At 43.9% G+C, this 25,545-nt stretch overlaps 1 protein-coding gene across 4 annotated transcripts in view; it reads right to left on the bottom strand.

The window, feature by feature from the left end:
* Window positions 1-882: 882 nt before the first annotated feature.
* PRR5L (proline rich 5 like) overlaps window positions 883-25,545 on the bottom strand; it is a 41,320-nt gene continuing 16,657 nt past the window's right edge. For 2 of the 4 annotated variants that reach the window (XM_015632104.3, XM_015632105.1), the window contains exons 4-9: window positions 24,090-24,138; window positions 15,182-15,239; window positions 12,228-12,319; window positions 8,820-8,960; window positions 7,046-7,172; window positions 883-3,778 (exon numbers count right to left, since the gene is read on the bottom strand). In XM_015632104.3, coding sequence (XP_015487590.1) covers window positions 3,447-3,778; window positions 7,046-7,172; window positions 8,820-8,960; window positions 12,228-12,319; window positions 15,182-15,239; window positions 24,090-24,138 — 799 coding nt within the window. In that variant the 3' untranslated portion in view covers window positions 883-3,446. Of the gene's footprint in view, window positions 3,779-3,890; window positions 4,010-7,045; window positions 7,173-8,819; window positions 8,961-11,241; window positions 11,252-12,227; window positions 12,320-15,181; window positions 15,240-24,089; window positions 24,139-25,545 lie in introns of all 4 variants that reach the window. The other 2 variants (XM_033514909.1, XM_015632109.3) reach the window with 2 other exon arrangements.

The following is a 25,545-nucleotide window of genomic DNA, read 5'->3' as shown; positions in this document are numbered from 1 at the left end:
TCTAAGAGCCAAATATTTTCCATCTGCTGACTCAGTAGCAAGTGCCAAAAGGCCTTTCAGATGAACCCATTGCATTTGGACCTTAAAAGAACAGGCAATCCAAACCCAGGAGTGTTCACCCAGCTGCCATCAGTGCCACCAGCAAGACACACTGCAAGTCTTGATGAGAGGAAAAAAAAGAAAAAGATAAACCAAGTTGCTGTTCACATGGCTAGGGCTAGAAACAGCTCTGCTTTCTGGCAATAAAAAATGTGCTTGGCTATGGGGAATATCAGGAAAAAGGCCAGTGGTACTAAGAATAGCCCCATCAATAAGTTTATGACAGAGATGCATGGATACAGAATAAACCACTTACCTCAAGAAGGAGACAGAGTAAAAAGGGAAGATAGATGCAGTGTGGTGAAAAGTGACTCAGTCTAGGTCATTATCAAAGCAGAAGGTAAGAGACTTCACAAGGTGGTGAGAGAAACTCCTTCTTCCCATTCTGACAGCTCCCCCAGGAGGTTTTCTCAAGTTGGTGACGGCAAGGGTATAAAAGACTGGCCTGTGGCCCTGTCACAGCTGTGTGATGGGTCAGCAACATAGTGAAGCCCCAAACCAGAACCCTGTATCCAAAATGCAAGTGGCTTCTCACGCTGCAGCTCTGGCATGGGGACAGTCTTTGCTTCCAGAGGACTGGAAGGTTCCTCACAGAGAGCAGGTGCTCAGCATTGCCCCTCAGAACTGCTCCCAGAGCCCTTCCAGGCCAGCCTCCCACTGCCACCACGGCACAGCTTCCCAGCCACCTTCACACTCACCCTGTGTGTGAAAGAAAACCACTTGCAGAGGCTTGTGCAATCTCTTGTGGCTGTAAATGTGGTGCTCACGACCATGCACTCAATGTGGTTTACAGAACAGGCTGTGTTTACTTCAGTTTACAAAGTAAAGCCACTGGCTTTAATTCTCCATAAAAACAAAACAATGGGGGAAGTGCATGATTCAGAGGGCTTGGTGCAAATCTTTGCAAAGTAACATATACAAAACCAAAATAATTAAAATCATACATATGAGTAAAACAAAAGAAATTCAAGTTAAAACCAGGACTAACTCCTATTAGCCCTAGAGATGATCCAAGAATATGTCAGGAAATAAATAAATCATTCTGGTTTTCACCGTAAAAGAGGGTGCTGCTCTCTAATCAAAATGGTTTGGGTATTCACAGAAGGCAAATGGGTTAAAGGAGAAACAGAAGAAGAAAAGCATTCATAAGAGTGAACTGAAATGCTGCAGGGTGACCACCTTCCCACACACTTCAGGGTGACTAAGAGAAGGCTTTAAATCATGGCAAGGGGCCAAAGAAATTAAATGTGAGCAGGACACCATCATCTACCCCATGCTGGAGGGACTGTGCCAAGGTGAGACCAGCATGGTTTGGCTGCCACCACAGAGATTCTGAAGCTCCACCACAATCCATGGCTGCCCTGGGGCAGGTGACAGTAAGTTGGCCTGGTCAGTCCCATTTATGAACAGGAAAGCAACTTTTCCTAGAATCCATCTGAAGGGAATGTGGCTTAAAGACACATCTTCCTGGCCTCTGCTGGACTGTGGCTGCTCTGAGGAGGAGAAGGAGGCAGGCAGCACAACTGAACCTCTTTTCCTGACATGGAAAGCACAACTGGTGATCCAAACACTCAGTCCTTCCTCAAAGCCCAAGAGCTCCAGTGACGGGAGGGAAAAGAAGGCTCTTCCAAGTATCTCTCCCATCACTGCAAATCACAGTAGACAAAGCAACACTGTCATTTATCAAGGCAGCACACCTTGTCCTCATAGCTGGTATTTCTGATGCTTTGTTACCAAATAACCTGCTCTCCTTTTGTTGCATGTGCTAATAATGCCAAATGCTGGCAGCTCAGAGATGTACTTCCAGTGCAGTCAGTGGAGCAGAAGATGCTCAATGCCCAACAGAAGCAGGGCAAATTCTGCAGTTAATGTCACAGCATGCAAGAAAACATCCTGAAGGCTCATCCTAACCTTCTGCTTCCTTGTCAAGACACACTCATTTACAGTACCACTTGGAGTAGATTGAAGTGGTGGTTGTGTTGTGTCCATATTTTTAATGTGATTTGACATTTAAGGCAGCACTGCAGTTCACCTCTAAGCCTGTAATTACACTTGCAAATCTACTTAGCAAGACATCAGCAGAGTGTCCTGGGGACAGCTCAAACAGATTGGCTCTGTCCCCACACAAGCAGCACTGGAGAACCAAGTGATGCTACAAAGCAGACACTGAGGGCTGCAGTGACTGACAGACACCTGCAAACTGGACCCACTCCTGATCTTCACAATAAAAACAAAACCAAAGAGCCCTCACTTTATTGTAAAAGCAGTACTGCACTGAGTCAGATACCACTGGAGGTCAGGAGCACTTCATGAATACACTGAGACAGGACTCCTTTCCACACCCCGCTGTTTAGCCTCGGTCTCATGGAATCAAGTGCTAAAAGCACCAGGGTAGGCCCAGGATGAAATCCTGATCATCACCTCCTGGATCTGGAGTCACGATGGCACAGTGCTGAGAAGCACCCTTACATCTCCCACAGAAGTGCAGCATCTTCTTCCCATTTGATTTTCTCTTTCATCATAGCCCTATCAGCACTGAAATTTTGAGAGCGAATTGATGCCAAATGCCAGGATGCTCAGTATATTTTGCACCCAATTTACACACCCATGCAAAGCCATCCTTTGCACCCAATTTATACCAGAACCAACAAGGTATGACTGGAACCAAATAAAATACATATGAAGTACTCAGCTTGGACTCCACATATACTCGGTTCTCTTTGGGCCCGGGAAAAAGGTAAGTCTGATTAATTCTGATTTGGACTTTTCATTCATCCTCATGGGAAGCAAAGTGAAGGATCTCCTCCTCTCACAAGCCACCTCAGCAGATCTTTCTGCAGGATGCAAATAGTTTCATCCCTGAGTTCAACTTTGTAAGAGAAATGAAGTGCTCAGCATTCACCATGCTAGCACCAGAATTAGAGAACACTGAGCACAGAGGCCTCCACTGTAGGGACAGAGAACAAAGAAGCAGCACAACTGGGAAAGATGGAGAAAAGCAGAAAGAACTCAATTTGTATCATACCAAAGAAAAAGAAAGAAGCCCGATGCCAAACACTTTATACCAGTAGAGGGAGAAAGCTTACAGAAGGCAGATCATGCTGCTCAACAGCAAAACATATGTAGCCCTCAGTGGTCATCTGGGAGCAGCCTGGTACCTCCATCAACAGTGATCCCAGACTGGTACAAGAACTTATCTAGAGGGCATTCTCAGCCATTAAAACACTTGAGCCCATTTCAATGACATGAGCAAAATTCCTATTTTTCTGTCTTTTTCCCAGCAGGGATGACACACCACTTTGTCCAGCTTAGTGCATACAGTTCTCCACTCCTCAGCCAGACTCCTTCTAGCTGACAGAGGTGCAGTTGAGCTCGGCAGGGTCCTGCCTGCTGCCCGGGGCCACGACTCCGTCGGGGCCATCGGCGATGCTGGGCTCGCTGGAGCACTGCCTGTGGCTGAAGCAGCTGGGCTGCAGCAGGAGGCACTTGTCAGAACTGTCCGACTCCTCGACGACCATTCCCGTGTGCATCATGGAGGCCATGGCCAGGAGCTGGATATCCGAGTGAGCGTTGGCAACCGTGTGCCGCCGGATGCTCCCGCACTTCTCCAGGTAAGCCTCGCCCTCCTGCTCGGTCAGGGGGGTCAGGGCCTTAGGCCGGGATCTGGAGTACCGTCTCTCTGGAAGAGAAAGAGCAAGCAGGAATGGTCAGCAGGACACAAACAAAGCCACAGTGCCAGGCTGGCCTCGGGGAGCAGGGAGAATTCAGTGTGCAGCTACGGAGCGCCCCACCTCATTACCACTGGAAAACAGTCAGGAGCTCACGAGTTCACACTGCTAGGTGTTGGGAAAGGAGATCTGCCTCTGCCCCAGAGAGGAGAGACCTCCCATCCTGCTGTAAGGGCTGCTGCCTAGGAGAGAAGTGAGCCAAAATGTCACCAGTGCAGCCAAGGGACTCTCTTTAGCATCCTGAGAGTCTTCTCTTTTTTCAAGGGCTTAAGACCAAGCAGGTGCTCTCATGCGGGTTCACTAAAATAAGTGACACTAAAGCAGCACAAGTCTCCAAAAAAAAACTTTCAGTTGGGATTTGAACTGCCATCCCTTTCTCTGAAAAAAATTCTCTCAGAAAGTGCCATTAGCTGTTGTCAGTGTGAAATTCCTGATGCTTGCATTGCACTGTCTCTCCATCTGCCTAGGAATAGGCCATTCTGTTGGCATTATCCCACCATATTCTTTAAAGATCATGCCAGAAAAAGGACATTTCATCCACTTTGCAACACATCTGGGTTTGGAGGCTGGGCACAGAAAACACCGAACAGTGCACAGGAACAGTCCACAACAGCCTGGGGAAAAAGGGCACAAGGGAAAGGCAGTGTTTGTGCTGAAGAGGAAAGGCAGTGACACAGAATGCATGGGTGTGGGCCCTACGATCTGCTCAGCAAAAACATTAAGGAGGGAAAATGCCAGGTGTAAAGCACAGACCCAAGGTGCAGTCCCCAGCACAGTACCATGAAGCACATTTCAATTCTGATGCTGAAAGCTTCAAGGAGGGCAGGGGTCAGAGTTTTGCCTTGGCTCACTGTAATCCCACCCCAGCAGGTTGAATCGGACACTGGTACTGTTCACCTGCTGGTTTCCACCCCTGCAATGTTCCATGTGATTTTGGACATCTCCTGTGGGTCTACCCCTGCAGCAGCTGATGGAGCCATTCCCTTTGCATCCCTGTTTCTCACAAATGTCACTGAAGTGCAGTGCAGTGATAAGTTCATTTCATAAAATCAGAAGCCTTTAAGCCATACAAAAGGCTTCCAACCAAGACTGCAGAACGTAAGAGTAACAAAATGCAAAGCAAAACACTTGTCACTGAAGGTTAGAAGAGTTTTGGAAGCTTGTATCAGGAAGAAAAGCCAAAAACAAACTATTTGCTACAGGAAGGAACAGGTAAGCAGTCAATACTTCACCCTGCTTACTGCCAGCAATACATCAATTCAAAATGGTTCATTTCACATTTAAGAGTATGCAAAAATAACTTCTGAGGCTGGTTACAGCAAATACACTCTTCAGGTTTCACCTGCAGCTCAAACCACAGCAAGCTGTATTGTTAAAGTGCATTGGGATAGATATGACTCTTTTCAGAAAAAAAACAGGTGAAATTAGCCTACTCTAAACATGAATTTATTGCTTTACTTTTCCTGCCATCTTTACTTTCTTGGCCACAAAAGACAATCTCTTAAGGGAGTTGTCATGCATAGCTTAAGTAGAAATTTTATTTTTATTTTGGTGCCTTATGACCAGGAATATAAACCGGGAGGAGTTTTTCTGGGACTTTTTTCCAAGCAACTTCAGATCAGCAGTGATATGCAGCTGTTCTATCTTCTCTCCTATCCCAAATATAAACCCTGCTTATTAGCCAGCTGGAATCCTTTGGTACACTCCATACTACCATGCAGGTTACGGTAAATTTAAAGCTGACTGAAAGAGGGAGAGAGGAAGAAAAGGAAATCTGATTACAAGTGAAAGTTAAGGAAAAGAAGCCATAGCAACACTTTGAAAATACCAAGATTATTTGCAGAAAAGTGCTGTTTTGCAGTCCCTGTTTTGTACTGCAAACACGGGTTCCTTCCTTCCTCATGCTCAGCACAGGGTGGAGGCAAGGGTAAAAGGCCACCTTGGAAATATACACAAATAAATGACAGCTAAAATCAAAGTAAGTTCCATTATTTTAAGGCATATAAACTTTACAAGGCCAAGTTTGTGTAGGTTTTCAATTTTTTTAAATGGCACAAATGCCTCATTCAGCTGGCAGAAATCCAGGATGGCTAGAAACATCAGTACAGGTCAGGCAGCTCCCTTTCTAACTATCCCAGCAGCATGCAGATGTCCATAAACAGCAAAGCAATTAAATTTGTCAAAGTCCAGCTTTCACGGGGATTTTGGTCTAGATTAAACCATAGGATCAGATCTGCAAATCCATGCTGAACTGTACAACCATCTTCACTTGCACAGAAGATATCTGACTGCCCAGCAACCACAAGAACAAAAGCCCTGAGCCACAGTTTTCCTAAAGCAACGCCATGAGTTTATTAAAGGCACAGAGTGTCTGAGTTCCAAGAGGTTCCTTCTACCACAAGACCATCTTCTCCATTATCTCTCAAGTGTAGTACAAGGCAGGTTGTGGGTCTCCAACTTGCTACAATTTTGCATCGAAGCAAAGGCTGAAGCAAGTAAGAACAGAGGGAGACTGGAGCTTTCTTCACTTGTTCTATTTAAATCTTCTTGACTACCAAATCAGTAACGCTATGCCCATTAGCTAGCCAATCTCTTCTGGCTGGCCACATGTGTAAGCAGAGCTCCTGCATCACGTGAAGAAGTTTCCCAGAATAAGCATGCTCTTCCTTAAGTGAGGTGCCTGTTCTCTCACCTAGACATGTTTATCCATACTTTACACACCGAATTTTAAGTTGTGGGTTTTTTTTTAAAACCAAATCCTCAGATGGAAGGAAGACTTCATACAAAACCCCTGTCATCCCTCAGAATTAATACGCAACAGTTCTGCTGTTTGCAAAAGCTGACTGATGCAGCAGCTGAAGCAGGCTAGCAAGCAGGGACAGAGAGCAGGCAGCAAAGGACCAGGTACAGTCTCTCACTGTGGTGAAAGCAGTACACCAGGCATGGACAAAGGGGTTTTAAAATCCAGTCCATGTCCAGAGAGAGGTGAGACTTTGTGGGTGTATGTGTGGAGTTATGGCTCACTAGGTCATGGAAAAGAAAAAGCCTGTCACAAAAATCTACATTCAGAAACATTAATCAGGGCCTTCTCAGGGATGTTTTAGCCTTTGTTTTCTGTCTCATGGAGTCATGCACTGTTTACTTTTCCAGCACAAATGCCTCCCATTACCCAACCTGTGTACCCCGGTAATAGCTTCAGTACAATTTGCGTGTCTTACCAAGCAAGCAGGTGCTACCAGAGGAGCTGTGATCCTCACACAAACCTAAGAATGGTGATACCACCTGCTTGACCAGCTCTTCCAGCTGCAGGTAGCCCTCAGTGGGGCCAGTAGGCTCATGGACACTCTGAAAACCAAACACAAAAAGTCAACATTACCCTTAAAAGATTTTTTTAATAAAGCCTGGGGTCTGTCAATTCTCTCTGTACTGTAATATCCCAATTGTCAGTAATGAGGTGATAGAGGTTTGGGTGCCTTTCAAGTCAATCTTCTTGTTCAAGTTACAGACACGCCCTATGGGCATTGAGCAGACAGCTCTTTTTCCTGGGCAAGTGAGAGGAAGGTACAAGGTGTGCTCCCACTGAGGATGTGCACAGTGTACTGCAGCAATGCAATTATGCCAGGGCGGTTCTACCAGAAAATATCTCCTTGTAGAAAAGCCCTAACACGCCTTGGGCAAAGCACTGCTCTTTTCCTAGGCAGGCCTGCAGGCAAAGCACCCTCTGTGGTTCAGCTTACAGCTGTGAAGATGGTAGATAACACCAACCAATTTAACAGTAATTTCAGAAACCGTTCAGACTTAACTTCCTGAGAAGCCTCAATACACTTTTTTCCTAAAATGTGTTGCTCTGAGATCCTCTTTGCTCTCAAGATTTTTTGCATTAAAAAAACATTTCAGGGAAATTGAGGTAGCACTTCAGTATCACCTGCTGTTCCAGTCTGGGTCACTGGAACATCATCAGTGAGAACTCATACAGAACTACCAGCTTAGCCACTTCTTTTGTTGTGCTTCATAAAGTTTCATTCTCAGACATCCATTATGTTGGAGAAGAAATAAAAGCCACCAGGCTGTGTGGTGTGCTGGAGGGAAGGGATGCCATCCAGAGGGACTTTGAAGGGCTTGATATATGGGTTTGTGCAAATCTCATGATAATCAACAAGGGCAAATGAAAGGCCCTGCACGTGGTTCAGAGGAAGGCTGGATGGAGCCCTGAGCAACCTGGTCTAGTGGAAAGTGGCCCTGACCACGACAGGGAGATTGGAACTTTGGGATGATCTTTGGGATCCCCTCCAGCCCAAACCATGCTATGATTCTATCAATTCAAACATGTAACATAGCATTTTACAGGACTGTCAAGCTGGGCAATATGAGAAAGAACCAAACTGGTTGTATTTGGCATGCTTGGTAAAGTATTCTGTTGAGATCTGGATAAAGAGGACAGTTCTCACAGACACTCCTGATCTCTTGGGAGAGGCCTTTGAAAGATGGCCTTTCATTCTGCCTGCCACCAAAAGTTATTTCTCCTCTAATGGGCACTCCTCAGCATCCCAGCCAGCCAAGCAGCCAGGGCCACAGTTCATTCAAATTTCATTATCTGCTGCAATGAAGACTTGCCCTGTCTTTGCAAAGCTGAGGAATCAGGAAAACTAGGGCACAAAGAGGCATTCAGACAAGCCAGAAGATGAAAATTTGTGTGGGGAAAAAAAAAAAAAAAAAAGAGTCCTGACACTGTAGATGGGGAGGAGAAATACAAAAAAAAATAAAAATACAAAACATGGCTCTTTCAAAGGCAACATCTTTACCTGTTCCCAGGAAAGCTCAGGGCATCCAAATTCAGTTCTCATTTTAACACTGACTGCTCCCAAAAAAGCACATATCACACTCCCATCAACCCACCCTTTACTCTCCCCACTTTTCCTCCAGTGTTTGTATGATTTCAGTGAGGTCAAGATACCCAAGTGAGTCAGACAAAGAAGAGCAGAGGCTCCCCACCTGCAGAATTAACAGCATCTGGACAATGGAAGCTGGAACCTTCGTCTGGACCAGGGGAAGGATTTCTTCCAACTTCACCTTTAGCAAGACCAAGTCTCTGAAGCCAAGAAGAGCAATCTGACGGATAGTCAACTCCTGACCCTAAAAAAACAAAGAAAGCAAAATCCACATGTAGATAAAATGACGTGTGAGCATCGTACCAACACATGGGCACACAGACAGAAGGGTTTGTTCTGCCCATTGCTGCTGTGGCAAAACACCCCACCCTGTCATACATGTTGAGAGTTTTTTTATTTTTTCCCTCTCAGTCTCACATAAATTCTGAAGTGGGCATCACCTCAGGCACCACTAGGTTTGGAGTGAAACCAGAAATGGGCCTGTAGTTCACCAAATGAGTATGCATGCATTCACAAAACCCACTTGCCACCCCATTTGCTCACAGAAAAGCCCAGGCTGGATGTAGCTTGTGCTTCTGGCACTTGGAGCTGAGAAAGCAGAGAAGATTTGGTAGGGAATGAAGTTGTTACAGAATATTTCTTAACTAAACCTGCCTCTGACTTATATTGTACCCTCCTTTTGCTCAACATCTGCTTTTTACACCTTGAGGATATGACAAAAATCTACAGGTTAGTCCATTACAGATTTTAGGATTTAGGCTGGAGCAAAGCTAGTAAGACTGCTTAAACCAAACATCATTTTAAAAAGCAACAGCTTTAATATCCTCTGCAAGGCATTTCTATTTTACATCAACAACACAAATGAGCAGGTTTAACAGATGATATAATATTTCTCAGCATATTTAAACACAGTCTAACTCCATTTGGAATTCTGGTGTTACTGCCTTTCCCTCTGCTATGTTTAATATCTGCACAACTTTCTCTTGCCCCACTGCAACTCAATAGCAGAAATTTTCCTCCCAGCCCTGCCCAGCACTCTCCAGCCTGAAAAGTTTGCCATTTTCTTCTCAGTATGTTAATCTCTGCCCCATGGTCTGTTTGGGAATCATTTTATGATCTCCATAACACACTCAACATAGCAAATATTTAGCTGGAATAAATTAACAGCAGTTAATCATTAATTCGTAACAGGTTGTATGTCATAATTAAAAGTGTTATCAATATGTGAATATGAATTAAAACCAATAGAATGGAGAGCAGCTTGGCCATAATAAAAGCAGTTTGCTGTTTTAAACTATCACTGTGTAGGGAAAAAATGTGCAGGAAAGACCAGTACCTATCTTGAAACTATATTTCAGCAGCTGTAAACTTTTTTATTTATATTATGCAGTTTAGTCCCATTAACTTCATACCCCATTTCAAAATGCAAATATGTTTCTGTGCCAAGCAAAACAAGATTTGCTATTCTTTTTTCCACACCAATAGTCACATCAACAGCTGCAACTATACGAAAGCCAGTGACCTGTTTACATAGTTCCCCTCTGTACAGCAATTTAACCAACTTGGCTGCTTAAAGGTCATATTTCTGCAACAGCTATGAGCCTTGGGGTTTAACTTAGCTGAGATACGAGGCTGGTGTGAGTTACTACCTTTGGTAACATACACTCACATGTGGCTGACTCAGTTTCATTCTGAATGGGTAATTGCTGGCATCACAGAATAGCACAACTAAATAATCCTGTTGATAATTGCAGGAAAGGATGGGGAATCAAGAACAAATTCACTTTCCCATCTACCAGAGCAGTGTACAAAGAACTGCAAGCTGATGGAAGACACTCGCTGGAGGAGCTCTCCTCACATGTTGTGACACACTCTATAAATGGTTACACACAGTTCCCTATTTCTAGGAAAAGCCCAAACCTTGTTATTAGGACACTGGCCTGGCTTAAGAGCAATTTCTATTTCTTTCTGTGCCAGCAGCTCTCTGTGGTAGCCTCGAGCAATTGACTCTAAGTTAAATTCTTGGATGTATTTAGGCAGCTTAATCCATACATTTGTGTAATGCTTAGGTGCCTACAAAGCTTTAAATATCCTGTCTGTTTACCTTTCAGCTCCTCATCCAGAAAGTGGCAATACTTCCCAAAGTTCACAGTTTTCCTGATAGATTTTGAGTGACTCAGATAATGTGACAAGACAAATACAGCAAAAAAAAGATGCGTTCAAAGAATCTCAACATCACTCTTTCACAACTGTGACCAAGTTACTTCCAAAAGGTGTACCCACAGTGTTGTAACTTGTGTCCCATTTCTCATCAGAGACATTTAATAGCAGGGCAGTAGGTTCTTCTGTTAAGTGGCAGAATTATTAGCATCAGTGGGTATGACACAGAGCTCTACTGCTTCCACAGTACCCAGGCAGCTGCAGTGCTGACAAACCCCTGCTTAAATAGGTCACTCCCTCACTGAGAGGGAGCTGCAAAAGGAGAGGGTATTATAGTTGCAGAGTTTTACCTGTCAGACACCTACCTTCAAGCATCTGCAGCAAGGAAAGAACAAAAATAAACACAGTAGAAAGGTTAGTGTCTGTCTTTGCAGAAGTCCTTTCTCTTTTAGGAAATGCCAGCTTTAATAGGATTAGAGGAAAAGGGCAAGCTTTGAGCTTTACCTGCTGCCTTTCAAACAATACAAGGGAAAAATAATTTTAAAAAGCTCTGGAAATAATGTCTTCCAGAAGAGGCAAAAGTCAAGGGGAGGAGGCTAGCATTTCCAAGAACGTCATTCTCCACATGAATTACATTTTTCTTTTCCTCTGGTGGCAGAAAAGTTCAAAATAGGCTGGGGGGGTAATTATACTACTCATATGGAAACCTTGACTAAAACTACATTAAAAAATTATACAGCTCAATACTTCTGATGGGATACTAAGCTTTCAAAATACCCAGCATAAAAAGGTTTTATATAAAAAGTGCTCATTCTTCCTCTACCCATAGACTTACATGTCCCCTTATTAAAGCTTAAAAAAACCCAACTGAGGATTTCCTAAAGGCACAAATGGGATATAAGCCCTTCAAAAGTCATTAGGGTGAGTTAAACACATTTTCTCCTGATCTGGTCTTCAGATTTATACCTCTAGGACAAGCTGTCAGTGTTGTCATCTGCACCAACAGTCACAGATACTTAAAAAAGAAGGAACTATAGATACAAATAGCCCAGAGCTTCAGTCTAGACAAGGTATAGTCCAACAGTTGCAGTGTGCAAGCTTAGCTAAGCACAGAAAGTAGACAGTTGGGAATAAATTCAGTGCAAAGGACCATGCTTTTCCAGTAGATTTTAGCAGTCCTTCCTACAGTTAATACTTGGATAAACTCTACTTCCTCCCAGATTTAGTTTAAAGGTCTTGACACATACTTAGCCACTGGCCAAACAGTGCTGCTGGCAGAGAAGTTACCACTTGCCATCAGCAGGCATTGCAGTTACATTGCTTTGCCTGACTGAACTGTAATTAGGATTACCTGGACTGGGTAGAATATTGCCTGGAGTGTAGGAAGAGTCTCTGTAAAATAGTGATCCCAGATTTCAGACAGGACATCAATGCGATCCTCACCTACAAAAACAGAGATTGGGAGCAAGAGCTTTAGTGACAGGGATACTAAAAGCAAGCTGGATTTTCCAAGTACTTTTTAATTCCCCAAGCAAGAGGCTTCATTTCTTCAGCCCAAAACTGGACATCACCCCTAACTGGCAGAGACACAAGGCTGTGACCACTGTTTGTTCTCTGCAAAACATGAGACCAATTCCAACAAAAGAGCGAAGCCCCTCTTCACCCAGAGGCTTTAACTCCACAGCACAGGATTGTGCAATTGCACAGCTCACAGTAAACGTGCTCCACTAGCAGGGGAGAGGCCACACAGAAACAGCTGAATCTGAGAACCAGCAGGTCACAGCCAACATCAGCTGATCATCCAACATCATCTGCAGCTGGGCCAGGGAGAGCATTTAGGAGAGCTGGGCCCCCTCCACCAGCACCAGGCAGGAATCCTGACAAAGGCACTAATCACCACTGAGGCACTTGTGAAGGTTCCCAGATTAAATCCACTTGTAGCCAACCCTTATATGACCCTAATTCAAACAAACGTCCCCAAATGTAACTGAATGAAGTTTATATAAAGTTTATGTATTAAAATGAAGGCAGACTAAGCTATGTATCTTGGGATTCCCATAACAGGAATACAATTGTAATCAAATTATGCTCATAGGTTTGACTTACAGAGCTGTGCACTCCTCAGCATCTGGGCCCAAAGCCTCTAAGTTTTTTAGCTAAAGGTTTGCAGTGTTTATTTCAAGTTTTAGATACATCACTGTAAATCTCGAGTGCAAATACAGACTCAGGTTTAAAACCACAAGTTTCTGACAGAAGAATTTTCCAGGGTATCTCCCACAGTATCTTACAAGCAGTCTAGACTCCAAGAGCAGTAATGGCCACTCAAGTCAGGTTTGAAGGCTCAGCCTCAAGGTCACTAAAGGCCCTACATGAAGAACACATAGAATTTTAACTCAAAGGAGCCTAATCACTCTGTACTGAAGTGCTTTTCTCATCTGCAGACTTCCACACAGCCTTTCACTGTGCTTGCCCATGGGTTGTGCTGCTTAGGACACAGCCAGAGAGAAGAGCCAGCAGGACTAGATCCTGCAGACATTTCCCTTTGAGCAGAGAGCCAGCCCACTAACAACCACAAGAAGGTTCAAAGAGATGTTTCACTGTGTCAGGTATGAGTCTGGCTTCCAAACTGGAACTGCAGGCAGACAAACTACCCAACACCCCCACAACATCTACCCATTACCACAACAGCCAAGTGTAAGCAAAAAAGACAACAGGAAACAGATTAATTAAATGTTTAAATTTTTCCTTCCTCTGCCTCCTACCCAGGACTGCAATGCTTTGCTGTCTGAAGACAGAATGAAATGTCAGAGGTCACTTCTCCTTCTGATGGAGAAGCAGGAATGGTTTGTTTCTTCAAGAAATAATAAATCCTGCAGGCACTGAAAGAGATTCTGACAGACTGTATAAAGAAAAATCATGTTAAAGAGCCTGTGACTGAAAAATAGACACAGATAAAACATTGCCATGCCCTGCAGCCGCTCTGTCTGGGTGCAGGGGCAGTGTAAGTTTTCCAGGAAGATAGAACTAACCAAGAAGCATGTACAAGAAATCCTCATTACTGTGACCACAAGATCTGCAACAAACCCACACATTATAAAAGAAAGGTGCCCATGAGTCATCTCCTGTAGTGATGCCAGCCTGCACAGCAAAGTGGCTCTGGTGTCACTTCAAGCTAGAGACAGAAAAATGAGGGACATAAGATGTTTTGCTGTCTGCCTGGATAACTTCATCTAATCCAAACTACCTGAGCATCTGCAAAATACTCTTGGGCAGCTCTCAGCTCATTACAGACTCAAACTCAGTTTTGATAATGCTAAAGCAGATACTGGAATACTTTTCTATGAGTACAGAAACCAAAGTCTCTGGTAAGCTGTGCAGCATTCATTCTGAAGAGCCAGCAGTGGCAAGGCAGGTACCCACATTTTGGAAAATGCAGGACTCTGCCTTTTTTTCCTCCCTCACAGGGCCAATACTGGAGAAGCACACCCCAAAGCAGGAGGCTAGCAACCCCTTAACTCCTCTGGGGCCCAAATCCTACAGCCTCCCAGCTGTGTGAAGTCACTTGGTGAAGAATGGTGCAGAGGAATCCAGGACCAGCAATGACATGAAATTATAAGCATCTACTGGCATTTAACGACCCACACACAGCACACTGGTGATTATCCCTGCAGGCTAGAAAACTGGGTCAAACCAAAGAGGATTTATTCTTTTAATAAAGATGTGCTGGCTTTGCTTGAGCAAACAGTTACTGAATGTGACCAGCTCCCCACACGTCCAACACTGAGTGGCCACACCACGCTTGCCTTGGCCTGCAGGTTCTGCAGCAGCAGTCTGAACACAACTCCTTGTGTGAAGGATTTCGTTCTCACCCGAAGGACTGCTCTTGTCTTTAAATTTACACAAAGCTTGATAATTCAGCTCTCAAAAGCATGACAGAGAAACCAAACCTGTGCTTACATCAAGCTGCAAATCACATTGAGAAATGAAAGGCAGAAGGCAGTTCCAAGCAGTTTTGCAATGGGATCCATGTCCAGATCAGAACTGCTGTGAGCCCATGTTGAGCTGGCACACGAGACCCACGCTCCTGCCTTTGTGATGCAGTTATGGCTGGTGGGAGCATGGTGGCTCTGTGGCTATTCAAACAGCCCACCCCCTGTTCAGCCTCACAAGGGCTCCCCAGGGGCTGTGTGAGGCCCCAGGGCAGCACCAGAAAGGGCTGTATGCTTTCCAGACATGTAAATCATCTCATCTGACCAAACATCAAAGCACAACTCCCTTCCAAAACAGGTTTCCTGCTATACTTACCTTCACACAGCTTGACCTTCTCCTCCATAAACAGCAAACCTTTCGCAAGGAGCTGGTTCTGCCAAGAGAAAAGAGAGACATGCATTTGCCTTTTATTTATCTATAATGAACATGGAAGAATGCATTTTTGTCAGATGTTACCCACTTTGCGTGCATTTATCTAAAGACCAGTCAAGTTGTAGTACCTTAGTGGGAATTGGTCTCGGTGTGAGTGTGACCTAGACATTCCTTAACCCTCTCTTGTTCAGCTAGACATGAGAATGCAAGACACAGCAGTTGAAACATCTCCCAGAAATGGGAAGGGTCACAGGGAGGGAGTCAAGAAAACAAAATGCTTCTTACCATAATGGTGCACCCACATGTGCTAGAACTCAGTTACATGATGGAGGCAATCAAAGAGTCAAATGCTATGAAAATGCTCCACTCTGTTCTTTTTTGCACTTGCTCATTGCATGTCTAACTGCACAGTAGGGCAAGTTCAGCTCCCTAACATCTACTTCTCTGTTCCTACCTACTGTCTTTCCATGAGGCCATTCTTTTTGTATTGAGAAGTTGGATCATCTTAATATGAGATGTAAAGCTGCAGAAGAACTGTCAGGTCTTTCTAGACAAACTGAACTCTCATGGACCAGACAGATGAAGATACCAGTAAGCCTGTTTGCAGTTCAGGACATCCAAATACCTGATTAGCTTTTTGTTCCCACTTCCCCAAATGTAGCAATGGTGCAAAAACAACACCTAGCTTTTTGTTCTCCTGACGGGTGAATCAATTATTCTGAAAAGTTTTGAGAATCCCAGAGTAAGGCACTGCAATCACCACATAACACACTATTACTGCATCCTAAAAAAGGTACAGAGATCACAGTGACAGAGAATAAGGCCTTCTGCCTCTCTCAGGATTCAGTATCAGGGTAGACCACAAACAGAGATGACTCCCCCACTATTCATCACACAGTTTTTGTTTTTAATGGGGAACAAGGTCAAGGCTGCACTTCTGAACCCTCCATCAGCCAAGGAACAAGGCACATCTCTTTCCACTCCCAGTGGACACTGCTGCTACCCCACTGGGCACCACCACGACCTCCTGACGAGCTGCCATGGTGCATCCTACCCTGGTGCTCCTGCTCTGGATCATAAACCTGCCTCCTGGAACCACACACCAGCCTGGCTCAGCCCTGACACACAGACAGGCAGCTGTGGAGGTGCCACAGGCCAAGAGAACAGCACACCTCTGCATCCTCCCTTCAACAAGAAGCTAACACTAAGCTGGGTACAAAAAGGAGGAAACATTGCTCTGTGACATTCTCAGGCTGGGAGGTATTTTTCACCTGGGCAATGACAACAGCAAGCTGGATAAATATGTTCACACAACCAAAGGAAAACTACAGCATTTCCCAACAATAGCAACAATGGGAAGGTGACTGTTTTATGAAGATCCTCTAGCAGAAATATGGGCTTTGGAGGGAAATACTAAGTTGTCGGGATGTCCGCTCAACAGAAATAAATAACTACATATATATCATGCTCTAGACAACAAAAAAACTTCCCAGGAAAAACCAACAGTGTGAAAAAGGAGGGGAAAAAATATGTAAGGAAGATAATTATAAGGGGAAAAAATATGAAACCCACTTAAACTATAAATATTTTTCTGCTTGAACAATATATAATGTTGGAGTGACATGGCACTTCAATCCTTCCAAATGCTTTCAGTTTGTTTAAAAAAGTACTTAATTTCTTTATTTTTCAACCTGCAGCTCAAGGCTATTACTTACTTCTCTTGTACTGAAGGGGAAATTTACAGCTGGTCTTTAACACTGTGTTATTTTAAACTAATTTGTAATAAAATGTGTGTATATATATACACATATGAGGATGTGATGCTTATTTTCTTGTGTTTCTCTCAAGAACTCCTTCTCTGTCTGCCATAGAACTTAGATTTCATTTTACATATGTTTCCCACTCTGGATACAATCTTCTAGAGACTTTGCCTAAAAGTTAGTATTATTGATTTTTTACTTCCAGGAATTTTTTTTTTCTTTTACAGCTATGTGAGCAACCAAGGAACACATTTTACATGCTAATGGGCAGCACCACTGTATCTATTGCAAAATAGATATATTAATCATTACTATGTGGTAACAAATTCATAATGCTCCTATGATTGTAGTAGAGCAATTCCATGTGTTAAAGAGATTGCATAATCTCACTCTAAATGTTTCCCTAAAAAAGAGATTAGGTCCATACAGTTACTGTAGTTTCTGCAGACTTTTCACTTATCCTCTCAGATTTTCCCTTTTCCTGTGGAAGAGAATTTAAAAAATAAAATAAAATAAAATCAACCACACTTCATTTCCCTTCTCCCCATCCTAAAAGTACCTGGAAATGTTACTTCTCCATCTTTTCTGCAAGAAGCCACAGGCTTAGGAATTGATTGATTCCAAACATTAATCCCTCAGAGCAAGCCAGACAGGAAAATTATCATTAACAAAGCCTACAGGGTTTGCTGACAGATCAATACAAACTACTCAATGCAGCTGCAGTGGAGGTCTGTATCAGACCTTGTCTAGATTAGAAGTCTCATTTTGCTGCTGCACCCCCGCCTGCCAGAAGCACAGAGCTAAGAGAAAAAAATACATCTTCTATTTAAAGCAAGACCAGATAAAGACTCACACCAAGTAAGCTTGAAGGGTACATTTATTTGAAAAAGTTCAGCTGCCACCTTCCATCTCTTTGCAGCTACAGCTGGACTGTAGGGAAGCCTGGAGGAGCAGTGATTCCCGTCCCTCCCCACAGGAGCTTTTCCTGGCTCCCCAGGGTGTTTTCCTCACCCTGCTGCTGGGACACCACGGGATGCTGTATGTTCATTGTGGGGGATGCAAACCTGCCTTTACTCTTTGCTACTCTGCTGTGCAAGACCAACAAAGTCCCGACTTCAACACACGTGGGTGCAGTTGAGAAATCTGGAGAGATGTTTTGCAGCACATAGAAGTGACCTTGTGAAATCTCACAGGCTGACCCCTTTTCTCAGTGCAGAAAACCAAAATAGCTAACTCAGATACACCACTAAGAAAGGCAGCTAAGAGAAAGCTCTTAAGTAAAATTTTTTAATGCCCTAAGTTTTTAAAGACAAGGATTCAAAGCGAAAATAATCACTTTTCATTTGTTCCTCAGTAAAGATCCTCCCATAACATGTCTGCATTTGCTACTCTTTAAAGTAAGTCACGTTCAAATCACTGGGAATAAAAAAGATTTTGAAGGCAGTCAGATATCCTTATAAAACACACACACACTTTCCTGATAATTCCTTCCTTTTTTCTGGCACAGCTATTTTCCTCTTTCCCTTCCCTGTCAGAGAAATTGAGGTGAGAAATCTGTGCCCAGTGGAGTAATTCCAGTCCCACCATCTTCCCAGAAGGTGAAAGCTGGGGCTCCTCTCTCGAACCAGGGTGCCTGCAGTGCCCAGCACTTTCTCCCTCCCTCCCTCCCACTGCAGGAGCTGGGCATTCCCAAAGGGAGCCCTTCCTGTGCAGCTCCCTGGGCAAAACGGTACCCATGGGACTGTGCCTGAGGCAAATCAGATGCAGCCTGTCAGAAGCACTCACTCAGCAGCATGGGTGTGGTGCCAGCCTCTGCACAGAACCAACAGGAAGGGTTTTGGGGTGACAGCCGTGCCACCGGCACAGCTTGCCCTGCTCTGGGTGCTATATGCAAGCAGAAGGCTGGTGAAAAACAGCTAAGCAGCTTTGGCAGCAGCTCCACAGAAAACATCAAGGAGGTTCACAAGCCATCCCAGGCAACTTCACAACTTGCCTGAAAGCCATGTCTGCAGTACAGCAAGGTACAAATGAATTCTCCTGCTAATAACAAATACGCCATCATTTTTGAGGGAAAAAGGTTTACACAAGCACACAATTATGGATAAATTCTGCTTTCCCTTCAAGTCTCCAAGCCAAATATGGTCAGTATGCCTCTTAAAAGCCACCTTCAAATTAACAAATTAGTATAGTTCATCAAATAACATAAGCTTGAAACAGAAGTAAATTGATCCAGAACATGCTCATCAAAATAATTGACCTCATTTTGCTGGGTGAAAGAAAATCTATTTTTCTACAGAACACTACAGTGTTTCCTAAATGCAGCCCCCTTTTTTCAAGGCAACTGAGGCTTTGTGTTCTAGCGCTAAACTACACTTTTAAAGGCTCTACAAGCACATAGTCACTGCTTTGCTGATAATCTGATGTTAATTTGAGAAAAAAAGCATCACCCAAACTTACTTGGCAAGTATTTTCTACAAAGTTATTGCCAGCTGCACACAAACACCCACCTAATCCTTGGCAGTGTTTTACGAAACACAAATTTGTGTGAGCTGCAGCATCTCATACCTAGAACACCCCCTCACCCCCATCCTCTTTTCTCTAACAAGAGGGGAAATACTGACAGAAGCACAGAGATCACTTTGAGTCTACATAGAGAAGAAACTGCAAGTTAAATATGAAATCACATCCTAAAATGACTCTTCCTAGAGCCAGTTTTGTTCACGACAGATAAAAGAGAAAGCCCACTTGAAGAGATGAAAGTGAGGCAGGGATAGTAAGAAGGAGAGCAGACCAGGCAGACCAAGCAGGCAGCACTGCCACGATCTAGACCACAACCAGCCAGGCAGCAGCTCTGGGAAAATCCCGCAGCCAGGGCCCCTGACTTCACCCTGATTAGTCACTGCTCCGGGTGGGATGCTGCTCAGCCAGGCCACGGCACAGCCAGCACGGCACGCGTTGAGTGGGAGCAACCAGGCTCCCTTGGGAAGGGCTCACACACAGCTACAGAGTCCATGAGACTCTGCAGGGCCTGAAAGGAGGTGTCCCTGCTGCCACCCAGGACTAGGTCCTCTGCTCAGTGGCAGTGCTGAGCTGCCGGGGGACTCTGTCCATGATAACGAACCCAGGCAGTTGCTATGGAGTCTCTGGAGCTGCTCCATGAAAGCCGTTCTAGAAAGTGCCAGATGAAGCAGAAATAATTAGCAGACCTGCATGAACAGAGGTTCCCAACCAATGAGGAGACAAATACAATAATAAAGACCAGCTTGACCCAAAAGAGTACTGCAGACACACAGCTGAGCTTTGCAAACCACACAAGTGTGAATGCTGATCCTTGCACAGCAGCCGAGCTGCTGCAGCCCCTGGCAGCAGGCACAAGACAGAACTTGGCCAGAGAAAAGCTAGTGCTGCCTGTATCCACCACTCCAACAGCCTACACAATCATTTCCTTGCCTTGCTGTGAAGCAGGTAGACACAGAAACCTGGCATCAAGGAAGAATGCATCACACACACAATATTTTTCTCTTTGGCTAAGCAGCCACATGGCCTTTTCAGCTGTTAGCTGGGCTTCACAAAGCAGCCTTTCAAAGGAGCAAGCAAACATCATGAGAGATGCTGGAGTCATCTCTCCAGGCTGGAGTTCCGGAAAAACATGCAGTGGGGACATAAACAAAAGCTTTATGGTGCCACAAGAGAGGGAGGAGCACAGGTTTCCCCCTGTTACTGCAGCCACTTTGCAGAGCTGGGGCACTCGCTCCCTTGCAGCCAGAGGGACTCTGACCACAGGAAGGTTCACCAGCACCTCTTACTGACTGCTCTAAAGGCAGAAGATAAAATCAGTTTTGGTTTGGATCTATGCTTGCCTCACTGCTGACACCACTTACTTTTCAGCTATTTATTATCATTTTGCTGCTTGGACTTTGCCTGACACCTCAGCAATGTGTGCACGCCGCAGCTTCTGCAGCTTCGCGTACAAACAGAAAGCTGGGTCTAATTCTGAGTCAGGACTCGCCGCCTCCAGCAGCTCTCCACTGCAGCAGGCTGGAAATTATGTAACAGCTTGCCTCTGGTTTTAACACATCAAAGATCTAATTGGATTAGATGAGGAAACACAGTCCACTTGCCATTCCTCACCTACCAGCTCTGCCAGTGCGGGGAGAGGACATCAGGCATCAGCTCTGGGCATTTGACTTTCTGCATTTGCAGCCTATGGGTTCTGGGAGAGGTTACAGTGCCTGGGAAGGGATCAGGTCTCTCTGCCTTGGGAGGAGACAGTTAGCAGTTAATATACATAAATGCATTTCCATTTTGGCCCCCATGAGTTTCAAGATTAACTAGCCCACACAGAGTGAAATGACACAGTTCACCCCTTCCAGAGGTTTTGTTTCAGGCCGTTTGCAGAATTAGGCAGACAACACATCTATTTATCAACGCTTGCTAATTTTATATTTAAAAAATTTTTCTCCACCAACACGAGGCCCAGACAGTAGGAAAATGAAGGGAGCTTATCTGAAAAAATCACACAGCTGCACTGCAGAAGTCCCAATTGCCAGTGCACCCTGTTCCTCCAAATCCCAGCCTCTTACCTTCCATGGTCATAGGATTTCCACCTACTGCAGTTCAGCTGACCACCAGCAAACTAACCCAGCAGAGAGAGCCAACGGTGTCCTGCTGGCTTGTTGAGCAGAGAGGTAGGCACCAAGTGCCTCTTTTCAGGAAATTCAAATCAGTTCATGGGCAAAGTCAGTACTGAAAAACCCGGAGCATGAAGCACTCTCCTTTAAGGCAGATCTGCAGTAAATGCTACAAGTCCCAACTATCTGGCATTTGCACTCAGGCTTCAATCCAAGGAAAGGGGTTGTATATACAGCAAGATTGCTAAAGTAGCAGATTTATAAACACAACTTTCCCTCAGAATGAAACATCTGAGTTTGCACTGCAGCCCTTACGGGAATTATATTTCTCTTTCAAAGACAAAACAGACTCACTAACTCTGATATGATGATGGCTTGGTAGCAGGAAAAGACTGCATAAACTCCAACCATTTCCTAAACATTCCTTCAGCAATTTCGGGAGCTAAAAACTGTTAATTTGCATGAGTGCTGATGAAAAGGACTTGTGAGTAATCAAGTCAAGTTGATCACAAAGGTAGCTTTGTCTCATTATAAAAGCTCTGTTCCATTTTAGTCTTGAATATTCAATGGTTATAAAAAACGTGCATGTGTGAGCGTATAAAATTTACATAATGTAAAATCCCAAACTCTTAAAACAGAAGTGATGTTAAAGTTCCTCTTAGTGGCTGCAGTTATAAGTGCCGTGGCATAAGAAATAGAAAACATTCAAGTCAGTTTATCACATCTGAATATTACATGGTCCAGTTAGTTGCTCTAATTGCTGCTTCTAATTCAAAACTGCCTGGCTACACAGAGCGCATATTCTTCAGGGTCCATTTCAATGCAAGAGGAGAGAAACCTTGGTTCTTGGGATAGCTTTCAGTGGGCTTTAACAGATGTCAGAGGAAGTCACTGCCAAAAGATGCACTTCCACTCTGCATCCTGGTGACCCACTCCCAGCACCTCCCCCATGTCAGAGGTGATGACCACAACACGTCAAAGGAAGTAGTTGGAAACTTCATTTTTTTTTTTCTTTCAAGGTTATTTTTCAGCCAAATCAGCAGCTTGATGCAACTCCACTCATCTTTGTGGAAGCAGTACTGCCATAAATCAGCTGGCATCAGCAGTGAAACAGAACCCACAGACAAATGAAATAACGTTGTCAGCCCTTCTTTGGCATGTGAACAGTCCTTCCCTGCTCCGTGGCCTCAGGATTTTTGAGGAAAGACATTCAGGAGCGAGTGGTAACTTTTATCATGGCCATGTGCTGTTAGTATAGAATCAGAAATAAGTCTGCAACTTAGCTCACAGAGGGAAAAGTCTCACTTCAGACAATAGCCTTTAGCTCACGGTTTGTCTCACAACTTCCCTGCACCAAGAGTTTTACCTCAGGCTAAAGTCTGACAGATGCCAAGTTACTCCTTTTGACACTGAGCAAAAACACCCCAGAAACTAAATGTGAGTGCTGGTGGCTGCCACCCCACTCGGGGTCTAGGAAACATCCTGCCATGTGCTGCCAGAAGCTGCCTCTGCAGTAAACAACTTGTGCAGAGAGGGGCTGAGGAAGTGAAACATAACTGCCCCTGGGGCAGGAGTTTTCTTCTCACTTGATAGCACAGCAGGGGGATTTTTTTAAAGTCATGTAATCTAATAAATCACGCAATCTGATAGGAAACAACACTAGTCTTCTTTTTCCTCTTTTATGCTGTTAGCACGCACACAGCGGCATCAGCCGCTTCAGAAAGTACAGAAATTTTCTCTCTTACTCAAAGGGAAGAAAACCCTCTTGTTTCCAGCACCTCCTCTTTTTTCTTTTTTTTCTTTTAATCAACACCACACTGAACAAATTAAAACACTGACAGCCATCAGTGCCTTCCAAAACTCATCCAGCAGGCTTTCAGGGTGAACCTCTGTCTCTCTGGCCAGTGTCAATAAAAGGCAGCAACACATAGTCACACTTGTGGTTGTTCGAGTCTTCCTTCATCTTTCACATTTTCCTTTTTCAGAAGCTGCAGCTGTATTTGTGGGACTAAAAGGCAAACAGCACCCAGGCTGATTTGCTGCTTATTGAAACTTCCTACTCTTTTCCCCCTCCCGCCTCCAGGTAGTCATGGTTATCTCTCCTCTTTCCCTTTGCCGGCCCCTGTTGCAGAAAACTCACTTTGGAATTCTCTAGGCTCAAGAATACGCATCCCATCCTCTTTAAAAACTTCAAGTGAATTCCTTGTTGGTCTTGGCAGGCTACTAGCAGCCTTTCTTAAGTGCAAAGGAAGATTCTCCTTAATTCTGTACTCACATCAATAAAAATAATTACTCCCAGGGCTATATGGCCCACATTTAAAAAGTCTGGTACCTCCACCACCTTCTGCAGCAAAAGAAAAACAAATTTTACACACATGTAAAAAGGGATCCTAATTTTGTTGTAGGCTAAAAAGTTGAAGGGAGCAAACCTCAGAACAAAGCAAGCAAGTCATGCAATACCTGAAAGTAATCTGTGATGAAGGATCCAAGTTCACTCTTCAGCAGCCGTCTGTAGACAGAAGGAATGGAGCCATGAAGTAGCAGCCACTGCTGGTCATTTCTTACAGCTCTATCTGCACTTTACTACCAGTCATACCACAGACACAGGAATGTATGGGAACAGGTCCTTTTGGCCACTGTTAGATTTCTCTTACAGTTACGTATGTATTTTACAAGGGCTATTCCCAAATCATAAAGGAATTAAACAGTTTCTCCAAAGTCTTCTAATAATAAACCAGACACCTAGAACAAGCAAAAAGAGAAATTACCCCCCTGAATGAAGAGAAAGCCGGGGAGAAAATCTGGAGTTATTTAGATTGAAATCCATCATTTTTTCTGTTTTTTTTTGTTTAAACAAAGATGCCTTTCATGTCACTGAAGATAACATATCTCCCTAATGCTGTACTTCCTTTTCTCTTGGAAGCAGAAGGCAAGGATAAGAGAGATGAAGCAGAAGCTGCAGCCACATTTTAACTACCAGATTTCAGACAATAAAAAAAGAAGGCATATTTTCCAAGGAAGAAATTCTAGAAATTTAACAAGTGTTTTAAATACATACAGGCAAAAGCCACTCTAAAGAAGTATTTCTGATGAAAATTGTTGGCTTTTAAGTCAGGCTGTGATAAAAGTTTTAAATTCTAATACATATTTGTATTTAAAAATATATATATATATATAAAAATCAGGATTGTTTTACATCGGAGGCAGCATTGAAAAAAAACAACTTAGAAAGTTAAGTGTATTTTCACTTTAAGCTTTCAGTGACTGAGAATAAATTCTGTAGCAGTAAATTCTGCCTAAAATTTCAAGGTTGCCCAGCACTTTCCAATGCCAAACACCGCATTTTATTTTTTTTTTTCTGCTCTAAGAGTTTCGGTTTTTACCAATGTAAAATATTTCAAGAGTGCTTGAAAATACCATTTGAATCAACAACCACACAGTTCTTAGGCTGGGTTTCTAACAACAAACTACACCACTTTACCTCATCTCTGATCAAAGTTAAATTTGACAATCTTCCTCTCTAACCATTTTACAATTTTGTAAAAAGTATTTGTATGCCAGCATGCCTTTACTCTTTCTCTCTCTGCTTATATTCACCCACCCAAACCAAAGCACGTGTCTGTGAAATCAATAAATCAGGTTAAGTCTTTGGGGACCCATTTGTCAGAAGCTTTTCCATTGGCTTCAGCCAAATCCAGCAGGTTCTCCTCCAGCTGACTGACAAGCCCAGCAGGATTTGGCTTCACGCAGGTAAGACCAGCAACCAGAGGCTTGCACCTTAGAAAGAAAATCAAGGGAGGGGTCTCCTCCTAAGCATGGCCAGGTCACCTCCCACTTATAGTAATTCCATTTACTGAAGGCATTTCTTACATTTCCTCTTCCTGCAACAGCTGACTTTCAGAGCAGTAAAAAATAA

This window comes from Parus major, chromosome 5, assembly GCF_001522545.3.
Source record: "Parus major isolate Abel chromosome 5, Parus_major1.1, whole genome shotgun sequence".
NCBI classification, from domain to species: domain Eukaryota; kingdom Metazoa; phylum Chordata; class Aves; order Passeriformes; family Paridae; genus Parus; species Parus major.
This window is presented reverse-complemented; position numbering and strand designations above follow the sequence as displayed.